This window comes from Pararge aegeria, chromosome Z (assembly GCF_905163445.1).
Source record: "Pararge aegeria chromosome Z, ilParAegt1.1, whole genome shotgun sequence".
NCBI classification, from domain to species: Eukaryota; Metazoa; Arthropoda; class Insecta; order Lepidoptera; family Nymphalidae; genus Pararge; species Pararge aegeria.
The window spans coordinates 26,433,842-26,451,604 of record NC_053208.1 but is presented as its reverse complement, the minus strand read 5'-3'; the positions used below and the strand labels follow the sequence as shown (position 1 = coordinate 26,451,604).

At 37.8% G+C, this 17,763-nt stretch overlaps 1 protein-coding gene across 1 annotated transcript in view; it reads left to right on the top strand.

Moving 5' to 3' along the window:
• The window catches only part of LOC120635971 (LIM/homeobox protein Awh), a 31,324-nt gene extending 14,517 nt beyond the window's left edge, over nucleotides 1-16,807 (top strand). The window contains exons 3-6 of the mRNA XM_039907183.1: nucleotides 14,260-14,477; nucleotides 14,948-15,190; nucleotides 15,752-15,847; nucleotides 16,728-16,807. Coding sequence (XP_039763117.1) covers nucleotides 14,260-14,477; nucleotides 14,948-15,190; nucleotides 15,752-15,847; nucleotides 16,728-16,807 — 637 coding nt within the window. The remainder of the gene's footprint in view (nucleotides 1-14,259; nucleotides 14,478-14,947; nucleotides 15,191-15,751; nucleotides 15,848-16,727) is intronic.
• The last annotated feature ends 956 nt before the right edge of the window (nucleotides 16,808-17,763 follow it).

Sequence of the window (17,763 nt, the reverse complement as noted above, 5' to 3'; positions counted from 1 at the left end):
TAAAGGCTTTGTTTTCTACATATTTATTGTGTCGTGTTTTGTGGTAGTAGTTTTTATAACATGAAGTAGGTAGGTACTGATTACAATTTTTTATTTTATTCTATATATATCGCGACTGTTCCATGAAGTAATCGCGTTAAATATTCTTGGAAAATAACTAAACATAACTTCTAAATCATGACCATTATTACATTGTCGATCTGCATGGCATAGTAGCTCCCGAATGGATAAACTGATTTCGATTTTTATTAATGACAAAAAGCGGAAAATCAGTCTATGAAGGCCGCCGCCACAAAATGTTTATGCCATGGCACACAGTGCGGATTGGTGGAATCCGCAAACATGAGAGAACATTATGGAGAACTTTCAGGCATGCAGGTTTCCTCACGATGTTTTCCTTCCCTTAGTCATATCTATCAATTACTTTATAAATTACGAGTATCTTGGATTAATACGGGGCTACTTATATAGATTGGAGTTCCGACTCTTCCGACTCGTTGGATTTTAATAAAGAAGTCAAAGGTTTAAGGTAACTTTTCCAATATATAGATAGCACTTTTTATGCACTCTTTGGTGGTAATGACGCTTGGTATAGCCGTTAGCTTCATACTGTAAACTATTCATAACTTCGTATAAATATAAACAATTAAATAAAATATAACTATCATCAGTACAATTAGACTCTTCATTACCTATAGGCATTATCCTACTTGTTAGAAGTGCTATACAAGTGCCCGCGCTGTAACAAAATACTAAAACATTCCAACAAGGACATTGGAGGCTCTATTACAGAGATATAAACGAAGAGCGAACGACTTAGTTCACTCCAGATGTTATACATTAAATTATTAACAGCAGCCCGCGATACCACAGAACACAAAAATTGTTTTTCTAAGGTTACAAGTAAGTATTCTACGACAATCTGCAGCGTAAGCTACAAATGTGCCAATGTCGACGAGAGTAGTTGGCTTAATATGATAACTGTATATAAGAGTGATATCCAAATAATTGATATGATTATAATTCTGGATTGGTTCAGTATGGTAAGTCATAGTTTCTCCATCGGGATAGTAACAGGTGATATTTTGAAAACATTAAAAGGTTTTATTTCTATCTATATACAGCAGTATCAGGTATACAACGTGTAACCGAATTCCGAAATAATGTTGAAGGTAGAAATATTACATCAAACGAAGCATATTTATTTTTCCATACGAACGAATTCAAAACATTCTAAGTGTTTATTTATGACAATCATATAGAAGATAAAAGACCGACACGCGCATAGTACTTACACTACGCGACGCGTACCAAATAAAGAGTCACATGATTTTAATTTTGCATGTGCGGTTAGGGCTGTATCTGATTTTTTTTTATTAAAAACTAAGGCAGTGCTTTTAAGTCTAAGATACGGTAGATAATGTACCTCTAAAGCCTGTAAAGTATTATTTCCGTTTTCACTTTCACGTTATATATAATGACATATCATAATCATCAAAATTTACATTGATAAACGTCCATGTCACTTCGTGGTACTAGTAAGTGGACTCTGCAGGAGGTTGACATACAGACACGCTATTTAGGGCTGGGTGGCCACTCCAATACCTTGCGAGCCCAACGTGAAATGGTCCTCCGTACTGCATGCCTTGTCCATTACAATTTTAGCATAGTTACTCGTTCAGCTATGTCGGGAACATGTACTCTTCTACCTCTTCCTCTGTCCTTATTTCTTGTTCTATCACTTCATTGAAATGAATGTTCAAAGGAGTTAATTAATTATTTCATAAGCAAGTAAACCAGTGTAACTACAGTCTCATGAGGCTTAAAATCTACACCACAGGTTTATGTGCACAGGGTGACGCATTGCAGGACGAGTTATTTGCTGATCTGTATATAAGTGAAAGTTTTGCAGTACGGCTAGTATAGGCAGAAGAATGTTTCACCGTCTCTCGGACTACAGTGTATAGTTGCCCGCTCCCTCTCACGCAAAGTAGCGCCCACTCGCCTCCAAATGCGCGCACCATGTCTTATGTAAATGGCGCATGTCGCCTCTGGTTTAATTAATCCCTAGCCGCATAAATAAACCCGCCGTAATCGATTCACCCTGCATATTAAACAATGCGGCGCCGGCGCAATCATATTGGCTTGTACGCGAATGTCGATCGCTTGTACAAGAGCGCGTACAAGAGATTGCATCTCGTGTGCTTCGGACGAGAAACTGGCGCAGAACTATTATGTGCTGACGGGTGATATCAATTTGCACTTCACAAACACTTTTTACCGACTTGACTAATTCAAATTTAAAAATTCTCATACATATGTTTACATGGGGACGGTGATAACTTCGTTAGCCAACTTAAACCTAAAGCAACGAGGGTTCGAAACGCGCTCTGGTCTGAGAAAAGCCCAAAACAAACTTAGCCAGGTATTTTTTTTGTTAACACAGTAGATCAATAGTAAGCTATGAAGTTAGAGCAATTCGCACGTTAACGTTATAACATGATTTTTCTGTAAGCTTTCGTTTTATATAAACTTTGTACTTATTGAGAGAGAGAGAACTATATCAATTTGAATGTCTATTTTTATTTATGTTTATGCATTTTCGGGCATTTATAGTGGAAATTGGTTTATTCCGAAATGGTCCCATTTTAATAACTTATTGATATGATCGAGAAGTTTTGTAGACGGACAACGAATTCTTCAAGAAATTGACAGCAAATCAACGGCGATTGCTGCTAACATTGTTTACGCAATCACAAAACACAACGTTACGCCTGTACACTGGAAAAGGTTACGCAGGCGTATTCAGTTTACAGGGTACACCAACCTTTTCCGCCAAAGTTAGTAATAGTTGCAAATTTTTCGCAAACGAAAGCTAATTGTAGCACATAGTATTAATTTTTTTATGTTAAAACTTGTTTATTTGGCCGTGGCTAGTTAGCACCCTACCGACAAAGACGTGCCACTAAGCGATGAAGTGTTCCGATGCGATGTCGCGCAGTAATCGATTAGGGGTATGCCTACCATAATCTTTTACAGGTTAGCCCGCTACCATCTTAGACTGCATCATTACTTACCACCAGGAATGTTTGCAGTCAAGGGCTAACTTGTAGAGGAATAAGAAAAAAATTCAAAAAAATTGTTTAAGATTTTAGTATTATTATATAGTTACAAAAGAGCTACGTTGTAACGGTAGTATTTTTGCGATGTTAAAGATGATATAAAATATATAAACAAACATAAGTATACTACGACAATACACACATCGCCATCTAGCCCCAAAGTAAGCGTAGCTTGTGTTATGGGTACTAAGATAGCTGATGCCTCCCAAACAACTCAAAAAGGCTAAAGAGTATTTTTTTTTACATATTTAATTTTTGAACAGATCCCGGACAAGTTTGGGAATTTAGATTCTCAGAATTTTCTCGTCTGGGTGGAGCCTTCAGCTCAGTAAGCTTAAGTAACCACCACTTTTCATAAAAATTATTTATAAAAAAAAAATATTCATCTTAATACAAGCTACGCTTACTTTGGGGCTTAGGGCGATGTGTGTGTTGTCGTAATATATATTTTACTTGTACAAAAATATGATGTTATAGTATTGAGACTGTCCACCAATCCGCACTGGGTCAGGTTTATGTCATGATGGTGATTGAGACTGGCTAACTGATTCAAACTAAGCTGTTAAAGGACTATTGAAACAAATGAAGGTTTCACTGTTATGTCAAAGTAAAATCATATTAATTAATCCAATAAACCCAAATGAAAAAAAAACATAAACAAAATAAAACGTCGGAAAAACTCCACTGTTTTTGGAAGGTGGTTACAAAATCTAGCTGATGACGTAGCTTACACACCAATCTCTTGTCTTATTCTTCATAATATAACGGATCGAGGCCGTTAAAACAGATTTATTGATATCTATTAACATTCCTCGGCCGGCGGCCGGTCCGTTTGGCCCGTTGACAAAAACCGGGCTCTGGTGTCCGGTCGGCCGGAGGCGCGAAATAAATCCCAAACGCCTTGATTGCTTCACTCCTCTCCCTCTAGAAGGAACCATGACTTTAGGGCTCCTTCTAAAGCTACGAGTGATGACTCGTCTCAGATGTGCATTGGGTGTAATCTAGCCAAGCATAATTTGACTAATGTAATGATTCTTTTATAAATATAGTGTGTGGTGGAGTGGTAATAGCCCGATGGGTACATCACTGTCGAGGGACCGAGATCGAATCCCAGCACGCACCTCTAACTTTTCTCATCTAACCTCTAAGTTATGTGCGTTTTAAGAAATTAAAATATCACATATGTCGAGACCACCAATCAGCACTGGGCCAGCGTGGTGGACTACGGCCTCATTGAGACCGGTACCGGTACCCATAATTTTAAAAGTTCTTTTGAAAAAGCTGTCTTCGGAACCCATTCCATAATAAAAAATATATTTTTACTAAGACAAAAATATTTAAATAAACAAATAAATATACTAGGACAATACACACATCGCCATCTAGCCCCAAAGTAAGCGTAGCTTGTGTTATGGGTACTAAGACAACTGATGAATATTTTTATGAAAAACCTACATAAATACTTACTGACACTGAAAAATATACATGCTCATCACACAGACATTTTCCAGTTGTGGGAATCGAACCCACGGCCTGGGGCTCAGAAAGCAGGATCGCTGCAAACTGCGCCAATCGGCCGTCAATATTTATAGGACATTTAATATTTTCTTAATTCGTTTACTAAATTATTAGTTATTTACTTATTCCGCGATAATAGCAATCAGCCTTATATACCATCTCGTCTTAGACCAGTATTAATTTAATATAGTTAAGGTTTGTTTCAGCTTGACATCGACAAGCTACATTTAATTCTAATTAAGACTATTGAAACCGAGATACATTTTAGCCCGTTACAATATTAGAAGTTAGACTGAATTATTACCATCGGGTGAGATATTTTTCAGGTCAGGTTTCGGGCATGGCTAGTTACCACCCTACTGACAAAGACGTGCCGCTAAGCAATTTAGTGCACCGGTACAATGTCGCGTAAAGAAACCGATAAGGTTTAATAGAACTGCCGTACAGGATAGCCCGTTACCATCTTAGACTGCATCATCACTTACCACCAGGTGAGATTGCAGTCAAGGGCTACCTTGAATAAAAATAAAGTTCAGTAAACTAAGAGACTCAATCGACTATCTAGCGTCTGACCGCACCCTTAATGGGCGAAATGATTTAAGTTATTTGTTTTAGAAACACCAGCAAGATTCATTGCAATATTATGCGGTTATTTGAACGTAGCCGCGGGCCCCGCCGCCGGCCGCCCCGTCCACCTACTATGACCAACGACCTGACCATCGCCTGACTGATAGCTTTATATGTACGCCGTAATTACTTTTCTGTTATTGAGTTACAGCCAGCGAAATCGTTTTTTTAAACCGTTAAAGTTTGTTTTATTTAAACTTCGCAAGGCATGCAAGGAAGTCATAGAGAGTTCCTTCCAATAAACATAAATGTTTTTTTTTATAACACTACATGTTAGCCCTTGACTGCAATCTCACCTAGTGGTAAGTGATGATGCAGTCTAAGATGGTAGCGGGCTAACCTGTTAGGGAGTATGGTAGTCATATTCCTGACACGGTGTCCACGCGACATCGCACCGGAACACTAAATCGCTTAGTGACACGTCTTTGTCTGTAGGGTGGTAACCAGCCACGACCAAAGCCTCCCACAAGACGTATGTGAGGTGAAGGAGCCCGCTAACACAGCAATATAACAATGCTGCTTTGCGGCAGAAATAAATATGGCGTCAGTACTTCCTCGGACGAGATCTGCCACAAAAAACTCAACTACTTCTAGTTTTCATGTTAAGTTTTTCAGTCCTTTGCCCCTTTCCGTGCTGGTCCCATTTCAATTATATACGCTTCGCAGATTGAGACGGAAGTCTTTAACGGATAAGAGCGGGAAAGCAACTCGGTGTCAATACAACACACAGCAAATAAACATTTAACAGTTCAACTATTAGTCATGAAATTATATATTATTGTGTCGGATTTTTGAATATATACTTCTTTAGCAGCTTTAGGAAATAATCATGGGGGTAAAATTAAACGATGTAACGAAATGTGGGCGCACATGGTTACACGATTTGGACAGGTGGAAGGTAGATGCGAAACCGAGTGAGAGGGGAATACATCGTCCGCCAGCTCACAAAAAACCACACACGCGTTTTTCATTTTATGACGCTTGTTACCTTAGAGAATAAATCAACGCCGAGTCACAGAGGGTCTAGAATGTCAAGAACAGGAAACAGGAATGTGACGACAAGCGACAGTTCTGTGCAGCATCTCAATGTCAATTTCTCTAGAAGTTGACATTGCTTTTAATATGGAGCAACGGGGATACTGTCCATGTATGTATATGTATACCTGAAGAGTTTATTTTTGTGCGAATGCGCCAATCTCTGTTTATAAGAGGATATGATAAATCTTTTTTCATTTAGAAGCTCAATTAACGAGAAAAGTTATAGGGCATTTTTCATTACGCTACAAATCTTAGGTGTCGAGCAAACGAAATAGCAGCGTTTGCTGGCGAGGTGAGGTGCGGGCTGAATCAATGTTTACTGTGTTGATATCGATTGAAGTCGCAAACGTTGGCATAACATTTCTTCTTTAAGCGGTACAAGTGGGCCTGCACGTGAATTTTGTACAATGTGACTTTTGACTCGGCCTTATTAGAACATCAATAGTCAAAGTCAAAGTCAAAAATATCTTTATTCAAGTAGGCCCATAGGTGGCACTTTTGATGCGTACATAAGAATTACACGGTAGTGAGATGATCGCGATAACCACATTCGTAAACTTAAAACTAAAGCTACGAAGGTTCCAAACGCGTCCTGGTCTAAGAAGAAGCCCACAACAAACTTAGCCGGGTGTTTTTTTTTTTGTTATCACCATCTCATAAGAGCAACCTGGTTAGAGCAATAATTTACACCCAAGCTTTTTTATCGATTACGTAGTCCTTTATACTATAATAGGATTTTTTTACAAGCTTACGTTGAATACAGACTTTGAACTTTTTAAGAGACATCTCCAAGATGTCAATCGAGCCTTTAATCAGTTTTTAAATAAACGAGTACAGCTGAAAAGAAGTACAGAAAAAAGAGGAAAGAGGTACCTAATAGTGTTCTGTGAGGATTCTACGAGCATTTATGTCTGCAACATTATCATCATCACCTATTTAATTCAACCAATTGGCGTCCACTGCTATACATAGGTCTTTTGTAGGGAGTTCCACAATTAATTCGGTTTTCATTTACACGTTGTATATAACATCCTCTTTGATGATCACGTCTAGCATCACAATATACTTCTTGTAGATACTTCCAGTCAACATCGTATCCAATTGAAAAATAAATTATGTAACCTTGAGTAAAGCTGAATAGCCCTTAAATAGTCAAAATATACCCCAGACGCAATCGTTAATCAGCTTAAAGTTTCGAAGACAACACTTACAGCATTATTGTGCTACTTGCGCCAGACGGAGGCGGCGCGGGGCGCTGGTACCGGCTAGAGTGCGGATTCGCGTGTAGCACGAATATTAATTGTACCCAACGTATCAGCGGCTGCCTTATCCACGATTTGCATTTCTGAACAGCCTCCACAGACACGCCAACTCTCAAAGTTAAAGTGTTAGTAAATTTGAATGAAAACGTTGATAGCCTAGTTAGTGGGTGGGACTTCGGCTAAACTTTCAAGGGGCCAAGTTCGAACCTTGGCGCACACCTCTAACTTTTCTAAGTAAAAGAGACCCGAAGAAAGAAACCTGCATGCCTGAAATTTCACCAAAATGTTCAACAATACGCGCTTGGCTATCCTGGTGGAGTACGTCCTACACCCTTCTTGTTATGAGAAGAGACCCGAAGCGTATAGTGAGCTGGTAAAGTGTTGATGAGGCTAATGAAATTTGAATGAATCGCATGTTGGTTGCGTAAAATCCGGTAGTCTATCATAGGTGTGTTTTCCGGGACGGGATCAATGTATCTGCACTTTGGACCTCAAATGTCCACGTCGCGTCCCCCTGTGCCATGTGCCCAGCTCATTGCAACTGTCCACAACACACACACAACACACACACAGTTTTATTGCGACATAGTCCCTTTTAAATTGCATATCGATCTGATGAAGAGTTTTGGAGACGCACAACGTCAATTCTTCAAAAATTACAGCAAAACAACCGCGATTACCGCTGTCGCAATAACACAACTTAACTGTACAAGGTCGTTTTTTGGTTATTAAATTTTCTTCTCACAAGTCAGGTTTTTGTGTAGCAGGTCGGCTCATGTACATTGATCCTTAGATAGGTATCTATCTGCCTTATCCACAGCAATGTTTTTACGCGATTTGCATTTGAAAATGCGCTGTTTGCGGGGGCGAGGGGCGACTTCTCCGGGGAGGGGCAAGGGGAAGGGTTAGGTGGGAGAGGAAGGGGGGAGGCTGTGAGAGGAACGTTTCGCTACCGTTATCACACCTTATTAACATTTTGTCGCCGGCTGAATCAATTAAAGGCGGCTCTCGCATAGTAATTAACGCGGTGACAGATGAACAAGTCTTAACACTTGCGGTAATGAAGATGTCTGGTAGGCGAGATAAACGAGCGACGTTGACTATTCATGCGCTGTTTCGGGTGGTCCAGTGACCAGCTTCTTGCCTTTTTATGATGGAAGGGGTGTCCTAATATTATTGATGGTTGAATACTTTTCCTTGTAGGTATTTATTAACCGAGTTTTGTGATAACGTCTAAGACACCAAGAGGTATCTTTGCATTGTCTGTATCTCGAACAGGACTAAAGTTATATCTAAATACGAACCCACTGAAACGAATCAATTTCAGGTTATGAACCAAATCAAATATTATTTATTTCTTGAAAACGTTTGTTAAAATGCTAATAAAATTTAAAAAAAATTTACAACAAAAAACAACTTTTTTATACTACTAAAAAGCGAGAAAAATAACCAACCCGTTCCTATTCGAATTGCTTTAACCAAAGGCTGGGAAAGATCGATTTAGCGATAACACCTAAACTAGTTCGACTAGTTTTGAAGTAGAACTTCAAAAACCGACTAGGGAGTAACTCAATTTTTTTCTGACGGAAGTAACGCTCACGTCAGACGTCTGTGTAGTTTCCGCTATTTAAAAATAATAATTTGGATTGGTCGTAAGTATTTGACTTATAAGCCAGGTAGCGGCAAATATCATAATAATCTAGGATTATTTATTTCCAATAATTTCAAACGGATCAATTGTGAATAGCAAAATGAATAAAAATTCCACAGTTAAAAAAAAAATTAAGTTGCAAAGTTTTTTAAAAATCTCTAAATATAAATAAATCTCTGAATTATTAATAAATTTTCTGACGATTGCGACATTCTAGAATAGTCAATGACAAGGTTATATTATCATGTGCTGATCAAACCTTAAATTTTCTACTCTCAATTATTCTATTTAACAAATGAAAATATTTTTATAATGTGAAAGTTATATTAATGAATTTTAAATAGAATATAAAATGAAATAGTGAATATTAAATGAAAAGGCGGAGTCCCAGGAACATTTTACTCTTTCATCAATGAATTATAATAAAAGTTTTAATTCAATCGCGTATAAAGGTTCCACGCACACACTTTTTTTAAAGGTAATTCAGTGATACAGATTCTGCCGATAACTTAATCTTCTTGATCGTTCCATAGTGAACTGCCATCACCATCACAAAACATTATAAACATTGAAATCCATTAATCCGTCGACACACAAACCATTTTAAAAACACGGTCCGCTTTTATTACAAACCTCCACCTCCTATAATTATCTTCACTCCGAATACTAAGTATTGGCTTCAGATTCGAGCCGTACAGATAAGGGGCTGATTATTCATCTCCAATGATCCGGCAAAGTGGCTTCTGAAAAAGCAAAAACAAAAGTTACAACGGCCAAGAGCGAGTCGATGTCAACTAACAAGGGTCCCGTAGGTTGAAGCTGTTTATTGAGCACGGTCAGTTTCGTAGCACACGTTTCACTGCTACCATCTTCTTCTTCTGTTCCTGGGCCTGTTATTCTGTTGGTTGGTATGAAACTGTCCGTTGTACGTATGGCCACTGATGCGGCTCCCAACTGGATCACTCCAGCCAGTCGAGCTCACTCCAGAAGCCTAGCAGGCCGCCCAGGTCGCCGAGTGCTTCCTGGAGTGTTGCTGAGGAGCCAAGGTATGCTGCGCGTTGTTCTACTACTTCATTGCATTGGAGCATTACGTGTAGTTATACCTAAAATGGAAAGGTTTTTGTTTAGTAGGCAGTGCCCTGTTATCATACCTACAACTGTCCTTAGTTTAACCCGATTAAGTTGCAATAATTTGATTGTTAATCGTGGGTTGAGGTCTGGTAACCTGCTACCTATGATGTCACACAAGTTTTTGCATGAAAATTTTACAATATTGATGTCACAAAAATATGTGTCACATAAAGTTACGACAATATTGATATAGTTTGTTACTTGTAGTAGTAATAGTATGTTGACAACGTCATTCAATATCAAGAGCTTTTTGACATGAGTTGTGATTCCAAAGAAAATGGATAGTAAATTATGTTGAACAAATGGAATGCATATTCTGCACGAAATCCCTGCATATAATAGAATATCTTAACTTTCTGGAATTTAGTGCATATTGAACACGTTTGAGCTGTGAAACACTTAAAATAAAACATTGAAGAATATTACTGGATGTAGGATAGTAAAATTTCAATATGATTAAAAAAGTTTGTTGTTATCAATTTTCCCTTTAAATGTCAGTTTACCTAGTTTCAACCTTGGTAGGAAACTTTTACACGACACTGATTCATGGTAGAGTCCCAAATGCTGAAAGACCTTCCTGCGGAACCTTAACGGGAATAAAAAACGGAAATAAGAGAAAAAACAAAAGTGTTTTAATGTTGCGGCGCGGGTGATATGATACGGTGTTAATGGAGTGTTGCGCCGTGCACGCGTATCCTTAATTAATTAATTATTAAGGCTTGCGAAATGGCAGCCGCCTCCCGCAGATAAGGGACGTTTGACGACCTCTCAGGGACAACGCTGCTAAAGTACGAAAATTAATCGTGAAGTACCGAAATGCATCCTGTGTATTTCTTCATTTAGGTCACTCTCTTTGTACTCATTTCTAACAGCAATTTATTCGTTGTTCCTAGACTAATTCAGTTTGTAAATTACATTTAGGAAGTGGTGATAGCAGTGGCGTGAACATCATACATGTACAAAGGCACTTGCCAACTTAAAATTTTCGCTAACTATGGGCCTCATAAGAAGGCTCAGAGGCACTCAGCGAGCGATAGAAAGAGTTATACATTACATTTCATTCCATTTTGTTTATTTTCGACGACCTCGGTCCAGCGGCGACCCTGTGATCTCCTTTTAGAGCAGTTAAGCGTTTGTACATTCGCAACCGTAGAGACGGTTTCGAGTATCGTCTTAGTGACATTTTAGTGACAACATAAAATAGAACTTAAACAACCCTGCTTTAAAGCTCAAATTCGTCCAAGTTTCCTCAGTCAGCTCTCTGGGCAGAAGAAACTCAATTAGCGAATCTAAAATGAGTCGGATAAGGTCCGCTTTTCCGGCAAAGACAAGTGGACCTTACGTATTGATACACGAAACGAAGCGAACGAACGAAGCCACGATTGCGAGCGTACAAACTTATACTAGGGGTACTTGCTTTTCTCTTGTAAAAAAGATGAAACTACTGGTGCAAAAGTATTCACTTTTACTACTTGGTTAGATTGAAATTTAGTCATGTAGGTAGGCATTTTTATACGTTTAAAACGTATTTAGAAGAAATATATAACAGAGTATTAACAAATCAAACGTGATATGACCGGATTTGATTTCAGAACGATGTTAACTAAGACACGACCTTAAATGGTACGTGGCCGCTTTTTAGCTCGGAATAGTTATTCAGTGTTGATGTGTATCAAAACACTTTTTTGTAAAGGTCTTCTACGTTTTTAAGGGACAGCCGAAATGTAAAAAGTTTAAATCACACCTATCGAACAATTTAATACTAACCTAACCTATTAAACTTAGTTAGATGCATGTCGACCTCCCTGGCGAGCGCTGAGATCACCTAAGTGGGACATCCCGGGTTCTATCTCCGAACTAAGTCTAGTGGGAGAGTATAAATCTTAGCACCCCACCGTCAATGACCCCGCTTGTGATTTAGTGTTCCGAAATCACAAGGGTGTTATGGGTTTAAGACGCCTGCCTTACCCCTAACAGACTATAGGCTGCCAGCCAAAAGTGCATCAACACTTGCTACCAGGTTGATGAGATGGTAAAACTTTTTCTGCAGTCAAGGGAGTGGTATTTACTAAAATGTTTTGAAAAAGTTTTACCAGCCATGCACGTATCTTGAAGGATTTTTTTAATTTTGTTTTTTTTTATTCATAACCTCATGTTGCGAAATTTACGGTTGCTTAGCGAAAGTTCTAAATGCTAATAATTGCGTGTGAGTAGAGCCAGTGCGAATGTTGTTATCTGTAGAAAACATCTGCCCCAATTGCATGTTTATGTACAATTTGTACATAGTTATAATGTCATGAAATGAAAATGTAACAATTTTGCTTATAACGTAACATTTTTTAGCTTTGTAATAAGTTCATTCAGACAAAGTCGCGTGAAGGTACCTATGCTAATCAGCCAAGATTACCGTTCCCGACGTGTATTTTTACTAACATCCTGTAAAAATCGTGGGATAGTACAATGAAAATGTAACAATTTTGCTTATAACGTAACGTTTTTTAGCTTTGTAATAAGTTTATTCAGACAAAGTCTCGTGAAGGTACCTATTCGAATCAGCCAAGATTACCGTTCCCGACGTGTATTTTTACTAAGTACGAGGGTGTTTGAAAAGAGTGCAATACACAGATCAAAATTTTTATTGCCTTTTATTGGAGGGCTTAGGGTTACTTTTTTCTACGAGTTAGGAATCTGTACCTACCATTTTTTTACAGACGATAATTTGATCCACAGACGCTATTGTATGAAAAAGTTCCTACTGAAGTTTTCCATCGCCGGTGTTGCCTTCGCAGTGCTTCCTATTTAGAGACTCCATTGTACTTCCAATTTTAATTTCGATACAGCCTAAAGTTGAAGTCAACCCATTCAGCCTGTTTACAATGTACCTTGGCAGCTAGCAATTCAATATTGATAAACTGTTTTCAGTAATAACTTACAACTTACTAAATTACGTATTACACTTATTGTACATTTTCGAATTCTACTTAAGCTGAACATCTCCTAAGTTGAGCAGGTCGTATCTAAGAATGTTTGACAGTAAAACCCAATACTTTTATTAAAATTTGTTGTTATTAAATTCGGAAATAGCAAAAATAACAACAAAACTCTCAGCACCGGCGCGGTCAGTGAAAAGGGGTAGTTATATAAAATTTATCAAAAGATATAAAAAATACCCTTTTAGAATTATAAACAAACCAATCCCTGGCCAGAGGAACATCTTTCATCCGAAATTTTTATGTAAAATAAAAGTTAAATACCTAGATTATTTACAAACTCTAATTACCCAAAGTTCTCAATTTAACATTAAGTTCTGTTAAGAAAGACTCCTGCAAGTGTTATACATATAGGTACACTACATGAATAGTTGCTATCCCACGATCGTTAGAGTAAGTAAAACTGCTTAATTTTATACGCGACGGTAAAGCTGATTAACTTTTTAAATATTCCTTTCAACTTACAACTGCTACTAGACGAACGAAACCGTAATACTCTCGATTATTCGTCAAAGGCTATAAAACCTACTGGCCTCTCAACATTGAGTGCAGCAGAACGAGCAGACCTTGAATAATACTGGGAACATGTTTGTCCAAAGAAATGGATGGTTTTTTTCTTGTGGTAAATCCTACGATCAATTAAAATTTATTTATAAAGTTAATTAATTTTATCATCAAACCTTCCTTCCACTGTTTCATCAGCTGTTTGTACGAACAATTTCAAATTCTTCCACCTTTGACTGAATATTCATTCTTTTAATTATGTTATTAGGATTAAATTTTCCAAATGCATCTAGGTCATAGGTATATGCAGTACAAACCCATGCAATTTAAATTACACATTGTGCCGTTTTCATCGATCATATTGTACCTACAACTTTAAATTTACGAATCCGTCAATTTAAATACATTGTGCACAGGAGTTTCGGCGCCAAGTGCTCTAAATGCTGCCGAGGCATCTCCTCATCAGACTGGGTACGCAAGGCTCGGGAGCAGGTCTACCACCTCGCCTGCTTCGCCTGCGATGCCTGCGGTCGGCAGCTGTCTACTGGAGAACAGTTTGCACTGCATGAAGACAGGGTCCTATGCAAGCCGCATTACTTGGAAACCTTGGATGGAGGATCAATTTCTTCAGATGGTAATTTCTTATTATTTTTTGCTTTAAACTAAAAAATTTGGACGTTTTTACCAACTAAGTAATGATATAACTTTACTAATTTTATAACTGGTTTACTGTCCACCACAGTCTTGCAAACTGACGTAGCCTCAGTCAAAAATAAAATTAACCAAAGTAATCCAAAGTCATTGGATCAAATAATAAAGTCAGTCATAAGGATGTCTCATCGCCAGTAGTATAGTGTAGTAAATGAATTGCATTACTCAAATCAATATGGCAAGATTTTTGATTATCGGTTATTAATTTCGGGAGTTACTGTCCCATGAAATAACCAATGTTTTTTCCAACAACGAAGTCTTCTGAAGTTCTATCTGTTTTGCTCCAAGTATTGTATAATCAAATGGCCGCAAACGCCAATGCATTTTTATTAATAGATTTAAATCTAGACTTCTCTAGCTCTTTTCATGATACAATACGCATCTCAACTTCAGACGGCTGCGACTCCGAAGGTTACCACAAGAGCAAGGCGAAACGCGTTCGTACCACATTCACCGAGGAACAACTACAGGTCCTCCAGGCTAACTTCCAGCTGGACTCCAACCCGGACGGGCAGGACCTGGAGAGGATCGCACAGGTTACCGGGCTGAGCAAGAGAGTCACACAAGTCTGGTTCCAGAACAGTCGAGCGCGCCAGAAGAAGCATCAGCACACTGGAAAAGGGAAACAAAGCCAAGGTGAGACTTCCTGCGGGATTTGCTTTTTGATGCAGTTCTGAGTCTGTATCTGCAACGAAGCAAAACCAGCCCTAAACATTACTGCAGTCGATTTACATTGACACCACTGGACAATTTTACGATCGCAATTATCAAAACACAAACATATTTCATTTTTATGATATTTTTTTCATGCTTTTAGTGCACATTTATTAGCTTTGCTATTTAAAACATGCGTTTCTAAAGAAACAAGCTATGTAGCAAAGTCCAAAACACCAAAGAGATTGAAACATGAAATAAATCTTTTTGAGAGATCCATCTATAAGTAGATTCACGCAAATCTATCAAGTAGCCTTGGAGAAATTGGTGGGGCTAGATACATATGATATAACATAATCGAACATATTTACAATACGAATTTATTTCACCGTGTTTATTGTGCTTTTTTGTGCTTCCGCCATGCGACATTTGAGTTGAGTTTTTTGCGAATTCTGTATTACTTTCCTGCGAAATTTGTTTGTTGGCTGTGTTGTGATATAAGCCATATTAACACCATGGGTATAAGTGAAGTGTTGTCCGCAGCAATGTCCCGCGACGCTGACTCGGTGGGGTTTGGCCGGCCTATCAATCTCCACCTTACGTATTCCTTCCAGAACAAACCGCCTTTCGTCCCGATAGGTATGTAAATCTGTAATCTGTCAATCGTTTTGAAATCCTTAACCCATTATTATAGTTCAGTCATTTTAGCACCAACAACTCAGCTACGCTTACTTTGGGGCTAGATGGCGATGTGTGTATTGTCGTAGAGTATATTTATTTATTTATACTCGTAGTTATGTAAGTAACAGTTCCACTTCGTGCGCCGAATTTCCTAAAACCAGTCGCACAGGAAGGAAGCTGTGTTATTTTTGGAATATTTGGTTGGTATATTGGAATGTATTATATGCAGAGAATTAAGAAAATACAGAAATCTCATTCAGCCATTATAGCATGCAGTATATTGTGTCCAAAAGCGCCCCGCGTACGTCTCTTTTTACACCCGCGGAATGTGGCTAGCTCACATATTTTTCTCAGTTTCCCCATTTTATTACAAAATATAAAAAAAAAAAATTTCTGTCAACTACTAAGTGAAATGGAGTGCCTTTTTGAGAAACACTACTAAAGTGGAGTGCTTCAATATTAGTCGTGTAAACGGTTTCTATATGTTCTTCATTCTGTGATTGTATGAACGTTTCATGACTGCCTGTGATACGGCATAAACTATTTTTTAAGTTATTTCAAAATTTTGTTCATTTTGTGCTAAATCATTTTTTTTCATTAATATTTTTTTTTTCACAACGAATAGTAACACGATTCTGAATTATATTTGCTCTAGAGTCTAGGTTTTTGATTAACTAACACCATTTCATACAATTTGGAAAACATTCAGCTTTCCTGGAAAATTGTAATATTGAAAACAATAATTAACTTATGTGCTCATTCTACGTGGTAAAAAAGATATATCGAGAAATTTTATGCCGTTATTTCTGTATTCAATTTTTCCAATACTCATTTTCAGATGGCACTTCTTTCACGGACTCTTCAATGGATGAGCTGTCAGAAGACTCCTCGATCCACTGCATGCAGAGTGAGGTTTGAACGGATCGTATGCTCGACCTCTTGCCATTCATTCAATCACTCACCCTATACAGAGATTTGATTGTAAGCTTTCTAGCTAAAAAACTCGTAGGGATTTCAAACATCATGTTTGTTTAGTTTGGCCATACAAAGTGGCAGATATTTAAAGCCAAGTCTAAGATGTCACATTGTGTTTTTTGAACTTACCATGAACTCTCTGGAAACGATCAATTGCTTTGGTGCATACGTTTTTGGTAGCGTTGCCGCACCGTTTACCTACCTGAGAATGGAATTTATTGTCTAGAAGATTACTGTAAAAATTTAAATACTTAAATCCTTAATTGAACTCAGTTGTTGCTTACAATTAAGTCTCTAGGGCTTGGCGACAACCAGATTACCGTCAGTTTTAGTTTCCTATTTTTCAAGTATTGCCCAGTTATCAGGGGTTAAAATATTATAAACTAGCTGTTGCCCGTGACTTTATCAGCGTCAATTTCGGTATTTCACAAGTCCCGCGGAAACCGTTAGTTTTCCCGATGTTTGTTTTTATATTACCGAGTACTGTAATCATGTAGTTCATAGCTTTTATTTATTATATATTGGATAAAAGCAGATGTTACTTTGCGGAATTCCATGATATATTATGAAAATTAATCTTAATTTTCTATTTTATTTGCTTTATTATTCTCTTGCTTTTCGCGGAGTGTAGCAAATTAAGCTTAATTTTCATAATTCATTTATCATTAAAAGTATTATCAGCGCACGCCAAGTAACGTATTTTCTAGGCAAAATTTTGCTGCTTTAGGTTACATTATTGCAAATCACTATTTTTTTTTAAAGCTGTCGGTAAAAACTGGTTTTAATCGGCTAAGTAGTTCGGAGTATATTGTATACATCATAAAAACAAAAAAATCTTTTCACTATTTATCTTATTTGTGGCTTAACTATAATAGTTAGAGATATAGCTTACGCCAGTA